Raw genomic sequence first — 23654 nt, 5'->3', positions numbered from 1 at the left:
AGAGGTAGATATGTGGTTTTGATACACCAGCCTGGGAAAGTCTAATGTGTAACACGATAATACATTGAACCAATCATAAGGCCTCTTTCACACGGGCGAGATTTCCGCGCGGGTACAATGCGTTGGGTGAACGCATTGCACCCGCACTGACTCTGGACCCATTCATTTCTATGGGGCTGTGCACATGAGTGGTGATTTTCACGCAGCATGCTCTATTTTGTGCGTTTTTCACGCAACGCCGGCCCCATAAAAGTGAATGGGGCTGCGTAAAAATCGCAAGCAAGTTGCTAGGAGACGATCGGGATGGGGACCCGATCATTATTAGTTTCCCTTATAACATCGTTATAAGGGAAACTAATAGCATTCTTAATACAGAATGCTTAGTAAAATAGTGATGGAGGGGTTAAAAAAAATATATAAATTTAACTCTCCTTAATCCACTTGTTCGCGCAGCCTAACTTCTCTTCTTTCTTCTTCTTCTTTGAGGAAAAGGACCTGTGGTGACGCCACTGCGCTCATCACATGGTCTGTTACATGATCCATTACCATGGTGATGGATCATGTGATGAGCACAGTGATGTCATCAAAGGTCCTTTACCCAGGTCCTGAAGAAAGAAGAGAAGCCGGGCTGCACGAACAAGTGGATTAAAGGGATTCTGTCACCTCCCCTAACCCAAAATCGGATTTTAAAGCAGTCATGCAGCACAGCTTACCTTGAATAGTATCAATAGTATCAATGATCTTGTAATCCGTCCAGTAGTTTATGTGAAAATCGACTTTTATGGTTATGCAAATTAGCCCTGAAGGTACCCAGAGGGGTGTTTTGTTCCCCTTAGTGAGCCCAGTACCGCCCCTCTTACAGTGCCCAGCCTGCCTTCCTTGCGACTGTCTAACCGCCCACAGCCTCTCATCCCTCTCCTCCCCCTCCCTCACGGCCGAACGAACTCTCGCACAGGCGCAGTACCCACTGAGGGCTGCGCCAGTGCGATCTGCAGGAGACTGAGGGCAGGAGCTTCATCCTCGTCACTGGGCATGCGCCGAGCCCAGTGACGTCTGATGCTCGCTCTTCCCTCAGTCAGCAGGGAAGAGCAAGCATCGGACGTCACTGGGCTCGGCGCATGCCCAGTGACGAGGATGAAGCTCCTGCCCTCAGTCTCCTGCAGATCGCACTGGCGCAGCCCTCAGTGGGTACTGCGCCTGTGCGAGAGTTCGTTCGGCCGTGAGGGAGGGGGAGGAGAGGGATGAGAGGCTGGGGGCGGTTAGACAGTCGCAAGGAAGGCGGGCTGGGCACTGTAAGAGGGGCGGTACTGGGCTCACTAAGGGGAACAAAACGCCCCTCTGGGCACCTTCAGGGCTAATTTGCATAACCATAAAAGTCGATTTTCACATAAACTACTGGACGGATTACAAGATAGAAGAGCACAGCCTATTCAAGGTAAGCTGTGCTGCATGACTGCTTTAAAATCCGATTTTGGGTTAGGGGAGGTGACAGAATCCCTTTAAGGTGAGTTAAATTATTATTATTATTTTTTTTTAACCCCTCCATCACTATTTTAATAAGCATTCTGTATTAAGAATGCTATTATTTTACCTTATAACCATGTTATAAGGGAAAATAATAAAATCTACACAACACCTAACCCAAACCCGCACTTCTGTGAAGAAATTCGGGTTTGGGCACTAAACATGCCGATTTTTGTCACGCATGCAAAACGCATTAAAATGTTTTACACTCGCGCAGAAAAATCGCGCATTTTTCCGCGACGCACCCGCATTCTATCCGGCCCAAATCCATGACGCCCGTGTGAAAGAGGCCTAAGCCAATGCATTATGTTTCCCCAACTTGGGTTAAAACGGGAATAATTTGTCATTTTTTTCTTTGCCTTCCTCTTTCCTTATCTTACCTGTTTTTCTTTCTCTTCTCTTGACTTCATTTAACTGTCTTCCCTTTCTACTCCCTTGCCTGCTTTCACTTTCTCTTTTCTTGCCTGCTTTCACTTTCTCTTTTCTTGCCTGCTTTCACTTTCTCTTTTCTTGCCTGCTTTCACTTTCTCTTTTCTTGCCTGCTTTCACTTTCTCTTTTCTTGCCTGCTTTCACCTTCTCTTGCCTGCTTTCACCTTCTCTTGCCTGCTTTCACCTTCTCTTGCCTGCTTTTACCTTCTCTTTTTTTGCCTGCTTTCACTTTCTCTTTTCTTGCCTGCTTTCACCTTCTCTTGCCTGCTTTCACCTTCTCTTGCCTGCTTTCACCTTCTCTTGCCTGCTTTTACCTTCTCTTTTCTTGCCTGCTTTTACCTTCTCTTTTCTTGCCTGCTTTCACTTTCTCTTTTCTTGCCTGCTTTCACTTTCTCTTTTCTTGCCTGCTTTCACTTTCTCTTGCCTGCTTTCACCTTCTCTTGCCTGCTTTCACCTTCTCTTTTCTTGCCTGCTTTCACTTTCTCTTTTCTTGCCCGCTTTCGCCTTCTCTTTTCTTGCCCGCTTTCGCCTCCACTTTTCTCTCTTGCCTCCCTTCCTCTTTCCTTTTTCTTGCCTGGCTTTGTCCTCTCTTAGTTTTTTCTTTTGTATCTCCTCTCATCTGCAGTTAACTCATCCAGCAGGATGTCCCAGCAGAGGAGCAGCATGGTAGAGTCCCTGGATCCAGCATAGCCAGGCACGGCTGACCACTGCCTGATGTCATTGACCATAATTGGATCCAGTGGCAATCCAGCCACTTTCTGGCATAAGTGCCAGCTTTGGCCGGACAAAGAACCGTGCATGCTGGATCAGTTAAATGCAGATGTGAATGAGCCCTTACTGTTTAGGGACATCCTTTCCTTGCCTCCTTGCAGACATGAAATGCTTTTGCTTGAATGTTTCTCTTTTTACCCGTTTTCTAAAATTTTCCATCAGTGGAGACGCCCTCTAGGCTGTTTGTGTGGAATATTTAGCATTGACGGTGACACGTCTGGTGTGATCTGTAACAAACACTGGAGAAATCCTCTTATCAGGAGCCACATCCCAGCGCTGCCAGATACTGCCCCCTCCCCCCCCCCAAAAAAAAAACATGATGCTTGTACCTCATCTCCCCCATGTGAATCCTAGAAATGATAAAATAGTCATCTCCGGCTCCGTTTACATTCCAGTCCTACGTTGCGCTCATTAGCCGCACTGACATTTCACTTTAAATGTTCCTATTAACAAATGAATGCTGTGCGCCGATTAATCTTTGCTGCAAGATGATGTGGGTGTCTGCGTCATTTATCTCTGGGTGGTAGGGCCCAGGCTAACGGCAGAGGTCTCAACCATTCCCTACAGCTTATTGTGGGTGTGAGATAAGGTATGAACAATCTCCTACCTTTTTTTTTTAGCATTTTTCTTATTTTATTTTTAAATATATGCTTCAAATCCACTCTTATTGCCCTGCAGATCCATCAGCAGAGTGCAGGCGGCCATTTATGATACTCTGTAGTCAGGGGTGCACCACCAATGAGGCCAGGTGAGGCGATCGCCTCAGGCAGCACCAGGTAGGGGCCGCAGAATGGCCATGGGCAATGAGCGCTGTTTCAGTTTTCGCCTTAGGCAGCAGAAAGGCTAAGTGCCCCCCTGTCTGTACTCTGCTGAAAGAGAAAGCTTACATAGGGAGCCCTTGTAAGAATTACAGACCTAGGAATAGTTATCCTGTTTGTAGGGTCTGCCAGAGATGCAGGCAGGATATCATGAAGGGTATGCCTTGGAGGTGAGCACCAGCGGCTGATCTTACTGCTGCTGGAATCGAGAAGACATTGAGATAGAGCAGGGGGCAGAAATGTGATGGGGCCGAAAAAGGGAAAATAAGACACAGTGGGCACCATTCAGGATAGCTTGTCATAAATTAGGATATTGTAGGTATTACTGCCAAAGTTTTTGTGAAATAGCTTGTGGGTAGTGTTCCTCTTTAAAGGGGTTGTCTGGAAATGTTGATATTGATGGCCTGTCCTCAGTAGAGGTTATCCATATCAGATCGGTAGGGCATCAAGTCCTGGCACACCCGCAAGCCAGCAGTTTGAAGAGACGGTGGTGCTCCAGCACAGCGCCCTACATTGTATAGTGGCTGTGGGAAACCAGTTTTTGTGGAAAGAATCTCCTACCTATAAGCCAGTCCTGCTGTTGGGGCCCCCAGTGATCACCTGTAATCTGTAATGCACCGTTATCATTGCAATGCTAATTTTCCTCTGGGGATCGATTCCTAAACCTGAAAACCATCCCCCCTCATTGGTCTGTGGATTATCGTTTAACCATGAATTTTCTTCGTTTTCCAGACATTTTGCTTGCCTGTCTTCAAAGTATATGTGTCCCGGAGTTCCTGCCGTCATGAGCACGCTCCTCGCCAATATCAATGCCTACTATGCCCACACCACAGCCTCCACCAACGTGTCCGCGTCAGACCGCTTCTCAGCCTCCAACTTCGGGGTGAGTGTTCTCCCTTCTGGATTCAGCAGTAGTGTTAGAGAAGACCACCCCTGATCTAGACCATGTTCTTCAGCGATGGACTTTCTTTCCCTTTTAGCTCCTATGTGTACTGGCATGTGACCATTTTTCTCAGCAGTTTTCGACGTTGCTCACAAACATGTAATGATGCTTTTTTTTTTATTCTTCTGTGCAGAAAGAACGCTTTGTGAAGCTCCTGGACCAGTTGCACAATTCCCTGCGAATCGATCTCTCCATGTACAGGGTAAGTTCCATAATGACTGAACACAAAAGGCGTGATTGCAGAGCGCGAGACTTGGGTTGGGGGGGGGGATCGCTCTCAAGTCCCCCTTTGTAATTAATCAAGGAAAAGAAAAGAATCCAGCACAATTGAGCCGCAGAAAGCAGAACGTGTGATTAGTTAGGATTCACTTTAAGATGAATGAGCGAGAAGCTGCTCTGCCGATCCACATGTCACAAGGGGGGTCATTATCTAAAGGAACTTGCTATCTCCGTCCCTTGAGACCTGTAATATTGCTTTCTCCTTTCTTCCTGAGCGGAGATGAGTTTGTCATCTCTTTTGAAGTAGCTGCGTATTAGACTGAGCACAAGATATTTTTGGCTGAGGCCGGCCGCTTATCATTTCTATTTAGCTTGGTTTATATCCGGTAATCAGAATCAATGTTTTTTTTTTGGGGGGGGGGGGGGGGGGGGTGCCCAGAATAAAGGCCCATTCATACGGAGGGAAGATTTGCCAAGAAATGTCCCTTTTGATTCCTCATTCTTTATTACTGTACCGTGTAAACACGCCCAGCGATCTCCTGACAAACATGCTTGTTTGTCGTTGATTGAAACTGGCAGTTGTCGCCGCCACATTGCCCAGTGTAGAGATGGATGTACTGCCAACAATGCTGAACCGTCGCACCAACCGTCAGTCACATATAGTGCTGCTCATTGCTCTGTATAGCTGATTACAGTGATCCATATATCTGTAGTACTCTACATAGGGGATCACAGTGGTTGATCCTTGGTCATGATCCAAGTCAGTGAAGGCGAATCTTTTAGAGAGCGAGTGCCCAAACTGCAAAACCCACATATTTATTGCAAAGTGCCAACACTGCAATTTAACCTGAATACTGAAAAATACCGGCCAAGTTAAAGGGGTATTCCCATCTCAGACAATGGGGGCATATCGCTAGGATATGCCCCCATTGTTTGATAGATATGGGACCCGCACCTACAACGAGAGCGAAGCAGGGAGCGCTGTGGCTGGAGGAACACGGATTTCCCGGGGTCCGTCCACCACCAAGCACTGCATAGAAGTGATGGGGCAGATGGCAATAGCCGAGCCACTGCTCGGCTATTTTCGGTGGCCCCATAGAAATGAATGGAGGGTGGCTGCTCATGCACAGTGCGCCCTCCGTTTATTTGCCAGCTCCGTTCTCTTGTAGGTGTGGGTCCCAGCGTTGGGATCCGCACCGATCAGACAATGGGGGAATATCCTAGCGATATGCCCCCATTGTCTGAGATGGGAAAACCTCTTTAAGCTGTGGGGATGTGGCTTATCACAGGCCCCAGTAAAATGAATGCCTCCGTTGGCGCCCCCTAGTATTAAAATGTCCCATTAGTGGTCCCCAGAATTAATAATGCCCCGACTAGAAGCGCTCATTAGTAACAATGCACATGTGCAACCCTACGCACGGCCCACACAGAGCTGCGTAGCCCCTCTGTCACTCGTGTCATAGGTTCACCACCACTGTCTTCAGTGCTATGTATGGGGGGTCATAGTGGTTGATCTGGAGGTCCCAATAAAGGGTAATGGCTGAATGAAAAAAGTATTATTGTAAAGTTGGCTGCCCTCCAAAATACACAATGGCCTTGTTGAAGGGATCATTGAGGATAATCTTGAGTGCTTGTCTGTCCACAGTGGGGATAGTAATCCACCTCTGTAGTTTGGGTTCGTAGGCTGATGGGCCTTGGCCGCAGGATCAGCGCCATCTGTTCCATCTACGTTTCTGATCAGTCATATGCTCATGTTCAGCCATACAGAAGCCACTGTTGAAGCAGTGATGGATTTTGCGGCTTCATCAGATCTGTGTCACCTAAAACCTGCATTTATTAACATAAGTACTGAAGCATAAAAGTCGGGTATATTTAGGTGCAAATTGTTTCCGGCTCTACTGTCCAGGTGGAGGAGGCCAAGTCCATGGAACCATCCTTAGAAATAAATAGGAGTTCCTCTTCAGGCCTCATGCACACAACCGTGTTATTTTGTCTGCATCCGATCCTCATTTATTTTTTGTGTATCGGATGTATTGTGTATTCTGTGAGGCCGCAAAAGATGTGAACAGCACATGATGTGCTGTCCACAACGCGTCTCCTCAAAGCATATAGAACATGTCCTGTTCTTCTCCGTATTGTGGACAAGAATAGGCATTTCTACAATAGTGCAGGATGTGCGGGGAGCACGCGGCCGGTATATCCGTGTTTTGCCGACCAGTCACATGCAATGAGCCTAAGGCGGCTGTTTCCTTACTGTGTTTGTCGTCTGTACAGGCTTGCAGGTTAGTGATGTGAACGTTGCTGCCCCCGAGCCCAGAGGACATGGCACCTAGCTCCATTAACAGGATCGCCCTCCACACACTGGTACCTGCAGCAGACACACTGATAATTCTCTGCATAACTGAAAATCCTGTTAACTCGCTCGTTCCATAGGCCTTATATTACTGTATGGGAGCCACAGAGATGCTGATCCTGACTTTTGGGGATTGGGGTGGATTAGAAGCTGTTGTAAAATCCAGTGCAAATCCTGAACGTTGCTTCATACACAGCGCAGAATCTATGTATATAAAGGACGTATGTATGTACAGTATGTTCCGCGATCACTCAAAAACGCAACCATAGATTTTAACGCAACTTGGTATACACATCCCTTGCTACCTGGAAATAAATCTTGTGGGGTCACAGCTGTCTAGGGCGTATCGTTCCTGAGATATTCCCACAAAATGACCTGCATTAGCTAATACAAGCCTGCAAGTCTTTCTCTTCATATCAGTGCGACACCATAGCCTATCATTATAAAAATTGAGACAAAATGTTGCGCGACACATATCGTTGTGTAGCCCTAGCATTAAAGGGGAAGGGCGCAGCGGAGGTCACTGTTGAAGGGGCGGGCACTGTGGAGGTCACTGTTAAAGGGGCGGGCACTGTGGAGGTCACTGTTAAAGGGGCGGGCACTGTGGAGGTCACTGTTAAGGGGGCAGGCCGCTGTGGAAGTCACTGTTAAAAAGGAAGAAAACTGTGGAGGTCACTATTAAAGGGGCAACGGCTGTGAAGGTCATTGTTAAGGCAGCGGGGTACTGTGGAGGTCACTGTTAAGGGGCCGGGCCCCTGAGGAGGTCACTGTCAAGTGAGTGGGGTTCTGGGAAACTCACTGTTAAAGGGGCGGGCTGCTGTGAAGGGCAAAGTTAAGGGGATGGGCTGCTGTGGAGGTCCCATTTTAAAGTTGGGGGGGGACTGTGGAGTTCACTGTTAAAGGGGCAGGTGCTATAGAGGTCACTGTTATGGGGGATACTGTCAATATCTTTTAACGACACACAAACATTGAATGAAATATCCCCGTGCGAAGCCGAGTCCTTCTGCTAGTATTGTTATAGATTCAGGATCTGTGTCTCAGGGTGGACAGTAAAACTGTCAACCTCAGCACTTAGTTTTCTTATGTGCCAGACAGCAGCTATGTTGACTTATTTAGAACCCCTATAGAAGGAGAAGTTAGCTGCCTGCTCCCTCACTGATGTCACCACTGCATTGGCCTTTCCAGTATCCAAGCTTCTCTCACTGTGATGGACCTCACCGATCCCCAGCACTTGGCCAGGACATCATGCGTCTGCTTCCTGGTCCAGTCTCGACACACAGGAACTGCCTGGAGATACTTGCTCGGCCAATCACTGGCCGAAGCAGTGACCCTCCTCAACCAGGGATTGGCTGAAGAGCCATCTCCAGGCGTTTCCTGTGTGTCGAGACTGGACCAGGAAGCAAAGGCTAGCAGGGATCTATCTGACAAGTGCTGGAACAGAAACAGCGGGTATCTGAGAGGGTACCGCCTCTTTTATTTGTAATTTTTATCCACTCTGAGCCCTTTCTAAAATGTTTCCCTCCTGGACAACCCCTTTAAGAAGTGAATCATTTGGGTGGCAGAAAGGCAGTCCTATTGGAGCTATTATGACAAACGTAGATGTCAGACAGCTGTTTTCTGTCTTAAGAACTGAAGACAAGTGCTGTTCAGAATAGGGACCGCACATCACGCGGAGCACAGACTAAGTTTCTATTTTACTGGGATTGGGATTTTCCAAGATTTTTGGAAAATGGGCAGTATAAAATGTCAGAAAAACCTTTACTCGCCTGCAGCAGTGACATCAGTCATCCATTGTTTCTATATTACCACTGCAGCCAATCACAGGGTTCATATTTGTGTGAATGATACGTGACCACTGAGACCAGTGATTGGTGGCAGCGGTCATCTGAACAGTGGACATGATGTCATTGCTGCAGGACCAGAGGGGAACAAAGCGACTAGTCACTTGAAAAGTAAGTACGTTTTTTTCCCCATATGTTATACTGCCCCCTACTGTGTACCCATTTTTCCAACATCAGATTACCTGGTGACTCTCAGAAATCCAGGAGGTTAGCGTTACATAGGACTGCATATCTGTGGCATTACATAGGACTGCATATCTGTTGGTTTGTCGGCATGAGTGATGCATCCTCATAGAGTTGAATGTCAGATTCGTTTCAGTATGTTGAAGCTCCCTGCCTCTTCTCCTGGCACCTCCTGCCCACCATGCTAGACCTGGCATCGCTGCCTCCTCTGGTGTCTTCTATTTGTAGCTGACGGAGGCAGAGTTTGGTGATTGAAGGGTTACTCAGGTCACCGCTCTTCTCGTCTCATCCATCAGCTACTTGATCTGCACTGGAATTGCTCGCCGTCTGTGCCTCTGATGGTTTTACACACATCCTGTGTCCGGGGTGCCTGTAACCATCATCTCCACAGCTGGAGGCAGAACGTTGTCAGCAGGTGGTGGTTGTCAGCGTCCTACTTGGCCGCTGTGTCCCTGCTATGTCTCGTCTCCACCAATGCTGCGGCGGGTATTTGGATAAATGTTGGCACGGGGCGCACACACGGCTTCCACCAAGCTGTCTGAGTGTTAAATAATGAAACATTCGCCATCTGCTCTCTATGTTTCCAGGTTTTATTTTCACGCCCAGTAAGAGATGTTTCATGTATGTGGCACCAGGACAGCGCCCTCTACAGGGTATTTAGACTATTATAACTTATTACCGGTCAGTAGTCCGAGATTAGGATTCCCACCGGTGAGAATAATCCTGTCTGCGCTGTAGCTGCAGCATGGGGTAGTGGGGGCCATGCCAATGAATCTCCTCCACTGACTTGTATCTGGGTTATGTCAATGTTGACTGATCAGTCGCTTTGTGATGACACCTATTCCAACTCCTAGGCTATGCTATAGTTTCATAATCAGTGGGGTCCAACCTCTGGGACCCCCACCAATCCTGAGAATGGAGGGACCTCAGCTCTGATTAAATGCATTGTATAGTACCTAACATTCTCCTTCTAACAAAGCTAGAACCGGCCCAGTACTTTACATGGATGCAGAGATCTCCCCATTGAGTTCTATTTTTTTGATACACTGCTATAGAATTACATGATCAATTCTCACTGCAGCCACCACTAGGGGGAGCTCCCCGCATATTGAATTATAAGGCTGGCTTTGAACTCAATAATCGGTATGTAATGAGTGCCCCTAGTGGCAGCAAGAATAATGTTTTCTCCTGAATGGCTCAGAGGAGGGTTTTCGAGAGCTGAGACCTCCCTATGCTTCAATAGGGTATTCTAATGCTGAATCAGTCAAGGAAAAAGAAAAAGAAAAAAGTGTATAAATAATTAAGCGAGACCAAAAATATGTTTGATGACATGATGTCTTACTCAGCTGTGCGGATATGCATGGGAGCTGTATGCACAAAACGGTAGCAGATATTTCATCCAGACCATTTTCAAATAGATTTAAAAAAAGTGTACATACTGTTAAGAACAAACAAACTCTGCTGCCTAGAGGAGATGCTTGAAGTATTTTCCTGTCGCCTCCAGATGCTTGTTGTGTGGTGACCACGGTGCTGTAGATGTGATAACCTGTCTGCTCTCATCTTGTCCTAGAATAACTTCCCGGCCAGCAGCCCGGACAGACTGCAGGATCTGAAGTCTACGGTGGATTTACTCACCAGCATCACATTCTTCCGTATGAAGGTAAGTGATCGTCGGAGATCAACCTATGGACCCTGATCAGAAGAAGCCTCAGAAAATGTGCTGCACTTTGTAGTAGACCCTCATTATTACCAGCTACAAGCAGAATTCTGCTCTTCAGGGTCCACCCGGCACCATGTATGGCCTTGTCCTTGTTCTCATCCACGTCCACCAGCTTGTGTATATTAACATTTGCCAGCGGCAGCTCCAGTTAAAGGGAGTCGGCCACCAGAGTTTCATCTTTGAGTCCACCACCATGCTATACATGCCTTTCTAGACATTCCCCTGATTACTGTGAGGGAGAGAGAGAATGTATAAGCCATCATGCCCTATGTGTAAATGGCTTAGCAGGAGTCATGTGGGCGGTGCCGGAGGGATGAGGAGTCCTGCTGTTATCACTCCCATTTGAACCTGATTGACACACCAGGGATGTTCGATGTCAGCAGTACACACATGAAGTGCAGCGAGGTGTACCGTTCTCAGCTTCCTCTGTGCAGAAACGTAGGATGATGACTGCTGTGTCCTCAGACGGCAAACAGGGTGCAATATCCAGCTGCAGCCTTTCCTGGGATCCACTCTATCTCTGGCAGTCCCATGAATGGGCACGGAGCAGCAGGGCCCACGCAGAACCTGCCTCTCCGTCATGACTGGGGTATAGGAACCCCGTTCTCAGGATCCCAGTGGTCTAACCCCCACTGATCAGTTATCCATTATACTCCTATCCAGGGGATCCGTTTTAGTCACCAAAAGACCCTTTCTATGGGCTCCATTCACATCGCCGTGTGAATGTAGCCTTACATGGGTTGTTTTTTTAATCACTTTTTTCATATAAATGTAATTGACAGATTGACATAATATAAATATAATATAAAACATAAAAACACTAAATAAAATACAAATAACCATCCTAATGCGCAGTCACGGTCCCCTTAAATAGCTGTATAGTGGAGCTTTCAGATTTATCATCTGAGTATCAAGTAATATTGTGTATATACGGTAGGTGGTATATATAACTAGTGATGAGAAAAGTTTTCAAAAGTTCGATTCAGCTGCTTCTGCGAACTTCCACGAGAAATTCGGATGTTACGAAGAAATTAGTTGCGAATCGCATTCCATTGTATGAAGCGGGTGCAATGACGCAGAACGGTGATTACGCCGCCCCCCCATCATTAAAGCCCAGGTAAAAAATAATACATACTCCCCTCATCCATTTGATTGCAGACAGGCTATCGTGACCATCTTGATTAAAAGGGTATCTGTCAGCAGATTTGTCCCTATGACACTGGCTGACCTGTTACATGTGCACTTGGCAGCTGAAGGCATCTGTGTTGGTCCCATGTTCATATGTGTCCGCGTTGCTGAGAAAAATGATGTTTTAATATATGCAAATGAGCCTCTAGGAGCAACGGGGGCGTTGCCGTTACACCTAGAGGCTCTGCTCTTTCTGCAACTTCCGCACCCTCTGCACTTTGACTTTAGGAGAAGTCAGGCCCAGGCGTGATCACGCTTACATTTCGTGGCCCTATCAAAGTGCAGAGGACGTGTCAGATGCAGTCAGAGCTGAGCCTGTAGGTCTAACAGAAACGCCCCCGTTGCTCCTAGAGGCTCATTTGCATATATTAAAACATCATTATTCTCAGCAATGCGGACACATATGGACACGGGGCCAACACAGATGCCTTCAGCTGCCAAGTGCACATGTAACAGGTCAGCCAGTGTCATAGGTACAAAACTGCTGACGGATACCCTTTAAAGAAATCATGACAAATTTCACACACGTTTACATGATGACGTCATAACGCTGGTCAGATGTGATTACCTCATTGATGACCGCCATTTCAGGAAAAATTGATTCGTTACCACGAAGTGCCAAGAAATTTGGATTCATGGTGAATCAAATATTTCTTGAAATTAGAATCTTACTTCATTAGCTTCGATTCGCTCAACACTATATATAACGTATACTGTATATAAAATATTACTTGATAATTAGCCGATAAATGCGAGAGCTCCGCTATACAGCTATTAAAGGGAGTTGTGACTGCACATTAAGGATGGTTATTTGTATTTTATTGTATTCTGTATTTGTTTTACAGTGAGAAACAGAAGTATTTGAACACCCTGCGATTTTGCAAGTTCTCCCACTTAGAAATCATGGAGGGGTCTGAAATTCAGTGCATTCCCACTCAGAATAAAAAGAGAGAGACAGAATAAAAAATTTAAATTTCAGGAAATGACCTTGTATGATTTTTTATTTATTTTTTTCAAGTATTTGTCTTGCACTGCTGAACACAAGTATTTGAACACCTGAGAAATACAGTGTTAATATTTCGTACAGAAGCCATTGTTTGCAATTACAGAGGTCAAACGTTTCCTGTAGTTCTTGACCAGGTTTGCACACACTGCAGCAGGGATTGTGGCCCACTCCTCCACACAGATCTCCTCTAGATCTGTCAGGTTTCGGGGCTGTCGCTGAGCAACACAGAGTTTCAGCTCCCTCCAAAGATGTTCTATTGGATTTAGGTCTGCAGACTGGCTAGGCCACTCCAGAACCTTGATATGCTTCTTATGGAGCCACTCCTTGGTTATCCTGGCTGTGTGCTTCAGGTCATTGTCATGTTGGAAGATCCAGCCACGACCCGTCTTCAATGCTCTGACTGAGGGAATCTCACAATAAATGGCCCCATTCATCCTCTCCTTAATACAGTGCAGTCGTCCTGTCCCCTTCGCAGAAAAGCACCCCCAAAGCATGATGTTCCCCCCCCTCCCCCATGCTTCACAGTTGGGATGGTGTTCTTGGGATGCAACTCATCCTTCTTTTTCCTCCAAACACAACGAGTGAAGTTTAGACCAAAAAGTTCTACTTTGGTCAAATCTGACCACATGACTTTCCCCCGTGCCTTCTCTGGATCATCCAGATGGTCATTGGCAAACTTCAGCTGGGCCTGGACATGTGATGACTTGAACAGAGGAACCTTCCGTGCAATGCATGATTTGAAACCATGACGGCGTAGTGTTCTACCGACAGTGACCTTTGAAACTGTGGTCCCAGCTCTCTTCAGGTCATTGACCAGCTCCTCCCTTGTAGTTCTGGGCTGATTCCTCACCTTTCTTATCATCAGTGATACCCCACGAGGTGAGATCTTGCATGGAGCCCCAGTCCGAGGGAGATTGACAGTCGTCTTTAGCCTCTTCCATTTTCTAATAATTGCTCCAACAGTTGATCTATTTTCACCAAGCTGCTTGGCAATTGCCCCGTGGCCCTCTCCAGCCTTGTGGAGGTCCACAATTTTGTTTCTGGTGTCTTTTGACAGCTCTTTGGTCTTGCCCATGGTAGTAGTTGGCGTCTAACTGACTGTGGGGTGGACAGGGGTCTTTAAAGAGCTCAGACAGGTGCTACTAAGTTAGATTAATGAGTGGAGTAGAGGTGGACTGTTTAAAGGCACAGTAACAGGTCTTTGAGAGCCAGAATTCTTGCTGTTTCCCAGGTGTTCAAATACTTGTGTTCAGCAGTGCAAGACAAATACATTCTTTAAAGTGATTTGCTTATTTTTATATATTATTTTTTTAATTCTGTCTCTCAGAGTGGGAATGCACTTACAATGTGAATTTCAGACTCCTCCGTGATTTCTAAGTGGGAGAACTTGCAAAATCGTAGGGTGTTCAAATACTTCTGTTCCTCACTGTATATTATAATTAAATCTACTGAATTACACTGAGTCAGTCATTTATGTGAGAAAAGTCATGAAAAAACAACCCATGTAACCCATTTATGTAAAATTTTAAATTTCTGCTAGAGGGTATATAGCAGAGTCTGCGCTCGTCTGTGTCCCTTGTGTCCATTTTTGGGGAGCGCCCCTTTTACATTAGTGTTTTTATCACTCAACACTTTTTTACAATTGTAAGAACTGTGGTGTGGCCCCGTGACACAGCCTGTCGGTGTGATATTCCACATCCAGAGGTGCTAATTGGAATTTATCAGCATCATTACCTCCTGAGACCTTCTGACATACTTGGGGGGTCATTTACAAAACCGCTGTTTTACGCTGGTCTTTGATTCCCCCCTGTGCTGCTGAAGGATACGTCTAATTTTATAATGAGGCGTGCGCCAGACTTAAGTAGTTTTTTGCCAATATTTTTGCCTTTTTCCAGGCGTAAATGTTAGTAAACTTGTCAGCGCAGATGCCCCCTCCACTCCTTCTACACTCCAGAGCGAATAAAAATGGCATATAAAGGTCTGTGCAACAAAATATTGCCGCACAGGTGTTTAAAAAGTCGCAAAATAGGTCTTGCAACTTTTTTTTACAACAAATTCTGGTGTAAAAATGTTTGTAAATGACCCCCACTGTGTTGCATTGTACAGAAGATAAAGTATATAGGGGCACATTTATTCCTTACCCCCCTGCTAGGTGCTTTGCCTTGTTCTGCCCAGTGTTCCCCTCACCCCCTGCTTGACGCTCATCCACAGCTCATGGGCAGCGTGGGTACGAGTGATCAGGGCTGTCATTTCAGGACACTAATCTGGATGTGACGAGCAGAACGGCGAGGGAGCAGGAATCAGCTTGCATCTGTCTGACAACACTGGATATGTCACCCAGCATTTAGCTGGCATGCAGGACTGGCACCGCGCTTCCCTCTCCTGCCCTTATTTACTGGAATAACAGGCTCTGGAGTAATAAATATATCAGATTGGTGATTATTGACAGGCGGGAATTATAAGACTGCAGGTCTATGATAGGGGTGATCCGATCTCAGGGCCCCAAAGGATTTATTTCAGGGTTATACACTCACCTGCTGAATGCGAAGTGTAAACTAGCCCCATTGCAGATCATACCAAAATGGCAAACTTTGATACCTGACCTCGCAGATGACGACATTGAAGATTTATTAGAATCCCCTGTGTTGGTATCTCCGGCCATTAATAAATAAGTTCATACAGCTATGTATAATACACCAGGGGTACATATCTCCTCTGCGTCTATGTAAAATGGGAGTACTTCCACATTCGCGCTGTCATAGGTGTGACATGGACGGTGCTGATTTTTGGCATCTGATATGGTCGTGCTCACACATTCAGAGGTTTTGGACGAAGGTTACTGACTTTTTGACTATTATTTTGGGACGTCCTGTACCTTTGGGTCCCAAAATATGTCTCTTTGGGATTTTGGATGAGGAGGTGTGGGGACATTATGAGAGAATATTTTTGAGGGAAACTTTATTCTTAGCACGGAAAGCTGTAGCGATTCGGTGGATGGGGGAGAGAAGCCCTACATTGAATCAGTGGAAGGATTTAGTGAATGCGGTTATTCCGTATGAAAATATTGTATATAAAAACAGGGGATGCACCTCAAAATTTACTAAAGTATGGGAAAGATGGTGTTCCTCGCCGCAATCGATGTATTCTAGACAGGATCTTTCTAATGCACTAGCTGATGCATCGAGACGATTGTAAACTTCTGTCTTTATCTGAACGCTCTGTCTGTAATCATAATTATGCATATTGCATTGTGTCTATGGTGATATGACTGACCAACTTGGTATGTACGGACTATGTTTGTGATGTCTGTATAGTGCATACCGTTGTGTGTACTTTATATGACTTGTGTATTTTTATGCTCAATAAAAAGAATAAAAAAAAAAGACTGCAGGTCGGCCTGGTCTTCACTCTGCATGAACTTATAGAAGTGAGAACTAAGATTTCTGTGTGTAAGTGAAGATTGTAGGAACCAACAGCCTTGTGTGCCACCAGTGTGCTCTGTCCGTGAAAATGCCTGCATTGCCCCCCGGACCCCTGTTTAGGTCATGCCTGGAACTGAAATACACAGCTGAGTAAGATTTTTTTAATTTTTTTTTGCACAGCTCATCCTAAATTTGCGTAATCCAGACACTTCCATAATATGAAGAGGGGGCACGGGTGAATCCCCCGGATCTGGAGTCATGACTTTAGTAACAAATTTTCAATAGATCCAGCGCCTAATTTAAAATAAAACGTAACTTTTATTTACATGAATAAAAAAAACTCCATGGTGTCCTCAGGGGGACGGGTTTCGCGCAAATCACGCTTCATTAAGCCCTAGTGAGGACATTCTCCAGGGGAAATGTAAAAAACAAGAGATGGGTGGTGATACATCGAATTTTCTTTCCACTCCATTGGTCAGTGTTTTGTTTTTTTCCCCTAGAGAATGTCCTCACTAGGGTTGATGAAGCGCGATCTGCGCAAAACACGTCCCCCTCCCCGAGGACAACATGGAGTATTTTTATTCATGTAAATAAAAGTTATGTTTTATTTTAAATTCCAAGGCACTGGACCTATTGAAAATTTGTTACTGAAGTACACGGCTAAGTGCCTCAGGTCATAGACTCCTGATATCACCTTAAAGTGGTTCTCCGGGTTTTTAATATTGAGGACCGCGCAGTGTGCACGTGCAGTCTCCCTTCTCTCTTCCTGCTGCTTTGCCATAGACATACAGCGGTGAGAAGGAAGACGGCACGTGCACACTGCTCGTTCCATCTCCTCATACAGCTGATTGGCGGGTGTGCTGGGTGTCAGACCCCCGCCAATCTGATTTTGATGACCTATCCTGAGGATAAGTTGTCAATATTGAAAGCCCGGAGAACCCCTTTAATAATCCTGCTTTCAGGTGTGTTTTATGACCTATTGGCGCCATGGTATTGGAGCTGGGATGCAGTTGCTGCCGCTGGAACACTGTGAAATAGCAGCCATCAAATCACAGCCGTAGCTGGTTCCCCGAATTAAAAATGCTTGATTTTAATGATAATTAAATGGCTGATAATAACCTTACACTGATCTGACAGGTACAAGAGCTGCAGAGCCCCCCACGTGCCAGCCAGGTGGTCAGAGACTGCGTAAAGGCCTGCCTGAACTCCACGTATGAGTACATCTTCAACAATTGCCATGAGCTGTACAGCCGGGAGTACCAGACAGATCCGGTGAGTATACCATGAAAGCTCCTCTGCGGCAGCAAATTGGCACCAAAATCCTCATCACGTTGCTACAACACGTATCAAACACGAAAGTACAAAAGCTCAATCCGGCAGGATTAATGCAGATTTAGGAAGTTTGTCTTAAAGGGGTTATCCCATGATTAATGTAAAAAATGTAAATCCGACATCATATAGTAGATGACAATCTCTTTCTAACAAAGCTAGAACCAGCCCTGTACCTCACATGGATCCAGAGATCTCCACATTCATTGCTCTGCCAGCTGTTGCAAAACTACAACTCCCAGCATGCCCAGACAGCCAAAGGCTATCGCAGCTCAGGAGGCAGTTGAAGGATGAAACTGAGCATGTGCGACCATCTCAGTGAGCTGGACACAGAAATATATAAGAGAAAAAACGAACAGCAGGTGGCGCTGTACAGATACATTTTATTGAATAACTCAATAGCTATATGTCTGTGAAGGTTCTCATTTATCCAGGTCATGGTATATCTGTAAAGAATAAATCAAGGCAACTGGACGTATAGCTATAATACATTTTTTATGACATGCAATTACAAAAGTATTCAGATCCAGGTGCTGGTTTGAAAAGTGCAAAATTTGGTGAGACAACCCCTTTATGGTACAATTCCAGCCAACAATTGAAGCAGACTTACATGGCCCGATGTAACAAGCGATTGTCAGGAAGGAAGTGTTCCTTTCTGACAATCGCCTGCTCGTCAGTGGAGGAGACACATTTATATGCAGCGATCTCCTCCACAGTATAAGGAGGAACGATCACTAATGCCATCAATCGTCACCATACAGAATCATTGTTTATTTAGACTGCACCATCTGCTGCCGGCAAACAATGATTTGGGCTGTTTCGGCATAGAATGGCGGGAAACAGACGGACACAAACCGAAACACATAGCGGTATGTGTCTGGCGATTCTCTGCATATTTACCGGGTTGAAGCCGAACCCCATTATAGTTAATGAAGCCAGATGGCATTCCGGGAGCGTCTGGCCGGAACAGCCTACCAGATCTGTAAACGCTAGTGTGAAACTATCATTAGGTGAATGCACAAACTATCCTCTTACATGGTGAACCATACCCTTACACCGGCAGATTATCTACCCAAACATTGAACAGTGTAAAGGGCCCTTTACCTGTGATTTTAAGCCTACGAGTAGCACAGACTTCTTCAGACGTTGTAATAAGACATGTCTAGGTAGTCACTGCCAGGACCTTTCTCCTCGGTGACTTACATTTCCCAGCACTCCTTAGTGAAAGCATGGCCATTCCTGCACGTTGTGGGCTTCTGCTTGCTTCTTTTATTTCTGCGTCATACTGAAGTCAAGATAAAGTTCAAGGGATCTGAGGACCCAGATACTATGTAAGGCTTGTAGGCTGAGTTGGAGACTGCGGCCCTACAAGAGATCGGATTTGGCACATCCTGGGTTTGTATGGAGAGACATTGACAGGTCTGGAGAAAGAGACTAACTTCACGTGTGTGTTGTGTATATGTATGTGTATATGAGATATATATATATATATATATATATATACACATACCGTATATGCACTTTCTCTACAATATAAGTACCCCTTGTAAGTGTACTGACTGCTCTCCTTATGTCTGGGTCTCTTTAACTCATTCGTGCTTCCCCAGAACAAGAAGCAGGATTTACCTCCGGAGGAGCAAGGACCTTGTAATAAGAACCTGGACTTCTGGCCCAAGCTGATCACCCTGATCGTATCGATCATTGAGGAGGACAAGAACGCCTACACCCCTGTACTCAACCAGTAAGCAGATCCCCCCAGTCACCCCGCTGCTGTGCGCCTGCCTATTGTTCTCTCTCTAATCCTTCTGTGCTTTGTAGAGGTGTCATCTCCTGTCAGTCTGTCTCCCTGTCTGCTCTGTCTCTTGTTGTATAAGTGACGTCGGCCGAGGTGCCAGATCTTACTTAAAAGCATCCTGACATGGGGTGAGTGAGGGAGAGTGCTTCTCGTATATATGCCTGCCAGCCGACTGCCGTAGTTTCTTGCATGCTTGTCGCACAGCGCAGGAGGCCAGTGCGGTGTATAAGGTGCGGCCCGGCAATTGAGAAATGTATTACCGCCAAGATGTCAGCCCTTCTAGAATTCATATGGGTAATCGCTTTGTTACTAATTTACTGTAAACATGGTTTCCATTGTTTTACAATATTAGTTCTATCAGTCTGGATATTCAGTATGTAAGTCATCTCCTAAAATACTCTGTACTGCTTTGGGTCTCCTATTTGTCTCGTTTTTCTGCGTTCATGTCGTCACTAGTATCCTATCAGTTGATAGGTCACTTACCCTATCAGACACAGGCCTTTATGCAACACACTGCTCCGTCTGCTATGTTATGCTATAACTCTGTCTGTAACCTCTTTCAAGATCAGCACTCTCCTTTCCTGAAATACTTAGTGCTGCTGGACACCCTGCTCCTTTCATATTGTAACTCTGTCTGTAACCTCTCAAGATCTGCACACTCCTCTCCTGAAATACTCTGTGCAATGTGACATCCTGCTCCTTCTGCTATGTAACTCTGTCCGTAATTTCTCACAAGATCAGCAGACTTCTCTCCTGAAATACTCAGTGCTGCTGGACACTCTGCTCCTTTCATTATGTAACTTTCCATTTGTGATCTCTCCCAAAATAAACCAATTCCTGAAATAAAATACATAAACATAAACATAGAAATATATAAAAATAAACTTAAGGTAAAGTTAAATAAATAAAAATTAGCTAAAATATATAAACTGAAATCAATAATATAAAAATAAATACAAGATGGTTAAACATACATTTAATATATAAAATCCATCTAAAAAATAATTAAAATAAAAATTCAAAATATAATAAAATTATATAAAATAAAAATTGTAAACTTTAATAAGTAAAATTCAATAAATTTTAAGAATAAAAATAAACTAAAAGTAACTAAACTAAAATAAAAAATAAAAATGCAATAAAATGATAAAACTAAACAAAAAAGTAAAAATAATGTATAAAATAAATAGATAAAAATTAATGAAAATAATTAAAATAATTAAAAAATAAATAAGTAGCCGCAAAGCTTTGACCAATGTTGTACAGCCCCCAATGGAGTTTGTTTTTCCCCCCGCTTTGCTCCAGCCATAAAATTAGATATTTAGAAGCTGGATGTTGAATGTGATACCATGTTCAGTCATGCAGTGCATGTAGGTAATAAATATGACTATGTCCTGCTGATTATATTACATGATGATCAGTGTCTGTCAGTGTTTGCTGAGATGTTATTTCTGTGGACTGCACCTTATTCATGTGAGATAAATCCATGTGGTCACTTTGCTGCCATTGCTGCAAAGTCTGAAATTGGGGGTGCCCTATGGTATCACATAGTATAGAGATTGTCTGTCTTAATTCTCTTGGCTGATTATGGAGGAGCCAGTAGACGTGATAACTGGTTGCACCCCCTGTCTGAGTTTATTAGGAATACTGGGTATAGATTCGGCAGTGCATGCAGAGTGGCGCTTGTTGCATGCTTCCTTACCGACATACTTTTCTTCCATGCACAGGGATGGATAAGTATGTAATTAATGGTTGTCAGAAAGTTATCTAGGGCCAATGCATTGTGTCAAAGGATTTCCCAATGAGACCTAGGAGCCCTTATCTAACACCATTGATTGTAAGGTAACCTAGTCGTGACTGGACTACCCAGCTCTGGGTAGTCGTCCTGTAATCTGTGTCAGCTGTGTGCATTCCTTCTGTACATCTGATCTCTGAATCAAATCTCTGCTTTCTTTCATGAAGATTTCCTCAGGAGCTGAGTGTGGGCAAGGTCAGCGCAGAAGTCATGTGGAACCTCTTCTCCCAGGACATGAAGTATGCCATGGAAGGTAAGAGGAGACTTAGACGTTGGCAGGATGGTTCTAGTATTTTTGGCTTCCCTCTGGCTTTGGACATTAGTTAGGCCAGCTATACACCTAAGCTATCACTTCTGATCCCCTCATACACATATGTGCTTGGTTCAGCCAAGCACGTATGTGTTCTCGGTAGGAAATGGGGGACGATGCCTCTGCAAGACTCCTCCTCTGATGGTGGCTTATGTTCCTGAGAATGAAGGGATCGCCTGAACTCACAAAGTATGAGATATAGCATATGTGGTACGATGATGTAGTGCCAGTAGCATTTTCAGGACCACGTCACCGTAGTTTTAGCTTTTCAGGAAGAATTGTGAGTACCGCAGTTTTCATCGAATCAGCTAAGATGGCTGCAGTGTTACCAATATGGCTTACAGTTCAATGCAGTGCCCTAAACAGGAGGTATGGGAGTCAAGTGTTGTCATAAGAATGAAAGCGTTTTCTAACGATATAAAGAAAATATAGTTTTTTGTTTTTGTTTTTCTCAAGAAAGGGGTTGTCCAGGACTGGAAGGGGTTACCTCATGATTAATCTCTTTCTAACAAAGCTAGAACCAGCCCTGTACCTCACATGGATCCAGAGATCCCACGTTCATTGCTCTGCTAGATTTATATCATTATTTATATTGTGTTTTTACATTTATATCTCTATTTCGCCATAGCAATCTGCACCTGCTAGGGGTTGTGCGGGCTGAAATTTTCCATAGATTTATATCAAGCTGACAGCTCAAGGGGAGTGTCCTTTCTCCCTATCACAGCTCAGGGGGCGTGCCCATGCTCTCCCTATCACAGCTCAGGGGGCGTGTCCACACTCTCCCTATCACAGTTTAGGGGGCGTGTCCACGCTCTCCCTATCACAGCCCAGGAGGCAGCTGAAGGATGAAAGTGAGCATGTGCGGCCATCTCAGTGAGCAGGACAAGGAAATAGGGAAAGGAAACAAACAGCAGGTGGCGCTATACAGATACATTTTATTGAATAGTTCAGAGGGTATACAAGATGTATAATTACATACCATTACTAAAGTATTCAAATCCAGGTGCTGGTTTAAAAACTGTACAATATTTTTTTTTATTATTATTTTTTTTTTGTGGGACACCCCCAATATTGAGGACCTAGCCTCAGCATAAGTCATCAATATGAAATCAGTGGGGTCTGTGAGATGCAACCTCTTCATAATTAGTGATGGCCAGTTCGCAGTGTTCACCGACGAACACATGCGATCTGCCATCTTTATTCCCAAGTCCGGCGATGCAGAGGTAAGTCCTCACCTGTGCCTGCGCCGCGAGCCGCTCTAAAAAGCATGCGGTCACCGGGAGCAGGCAGTTCCGAGAACAGCCCGATGAAGGCTGTTCTCGGAACTGCCTGCTCCCGGTGACTGCATGTGTTTCAGAGCGGCGCAGGCACAGGTAAGGACTTACCTCTGCATCGCCGGACTTGGGAATAAAGATGGCAGATCGCATGTGTTCGTCGGCGAACACTGCGAACTGGCCATCACTGTTCATAATATACCACGCACACTGCTGTACATGGGATAGCGTCTGTGCTTGTTACTGCAACCTATACCTACTCACCTAAATGAGGTGCAGAAAGGGACCAATGGCACTACCTGCTCGTCTTTGTTGGTCTATGTTGCACAATGTGGGCACTTGCTGAGTTGTATATTGGGATGTGTGACATCTCATTATGATAGTGATCCTGTGTAGGACCACTAACCAGTTGGAGCTGAACGTTCTGCAAGAAGCAAGCAATAGGAAGCACATAGATTGCTTTCTCGTGTTTTTGCTGTTTTTTTGAGCACAGATCCTGTAACCTCTGGAGTCCCGGCCAGCTGCGGGGATCACTCGCCTGCCAACTTGTCTTTTAATTTTCTTTCCGTTCTCCGTGACCTACATATTACTCAGCTGCAGGTCACACAACAGGGCAGCGGATTGTACAGTAATTGTCTGATTAAATCTAAACTGCGGCACGACTCGGACATCTTAATCATTCTGCTGCCCGGAAAACGTAGGAGATTGGTGATCTCATGGCGGTAACGTCTCT

The 23654-nt window shown here is 45.2% G+C and overlaps 1 protein-coding gene across 2 annotated transcripts in view; it reads left to right on the top strand.

Annotated features, from left to right (window-relative positions):
* UNC13B (unc-13 homolog B) overlaps nt 1-23654 on the top strand; it is a 339965-nt gene that overhangs the window by 283205 nt on the left and 33106 nt on the right. For both annotated transcript variants that reach the window (XM_044276260.1, XM_044276259.1), the window contains exons 21-26: nt 4276-4426; nt 4620-4688; nt 10653-10742; nt 17556-17690; nt 19355-19488; nt 21505-21590. In XM_044276260.1, coding sequence (XP_044132195.1) covers nt 4276-4426; nt 4620-4688; nt 10653-10742; nt 17556-17690; nt 19355-19488; nt 21505-21590 — 665 coding nt within the window. The remainder of the gene's footprint in view (nt 1-4275; nt 4427-4619; nt 4689-10652; nt 10743-17555; nt 17691-19354; nt 19489-21504; nt 21591-23654) is intronic.

Source organism: Bufo gargarizans, chromosome 1 (assembly GCF_014858855.1).
Source record: "Bufo gargarizans isolate SCDJY-AF-19 chromosome 1, ASM1485885v1, whole genome shotgun sequence".
Classification (NCBI taxonomy): domain Eukaryota; kingdom Metazoa; phylum Chordata; class Amphibia; order Anura; family Bufonidae; genus Bufo; species Bufo gargarizans.
Note: the sequence above shows the minus strand (reverse complement) of the source record. Positions and strands in the feature narration are given on the sequence as shown.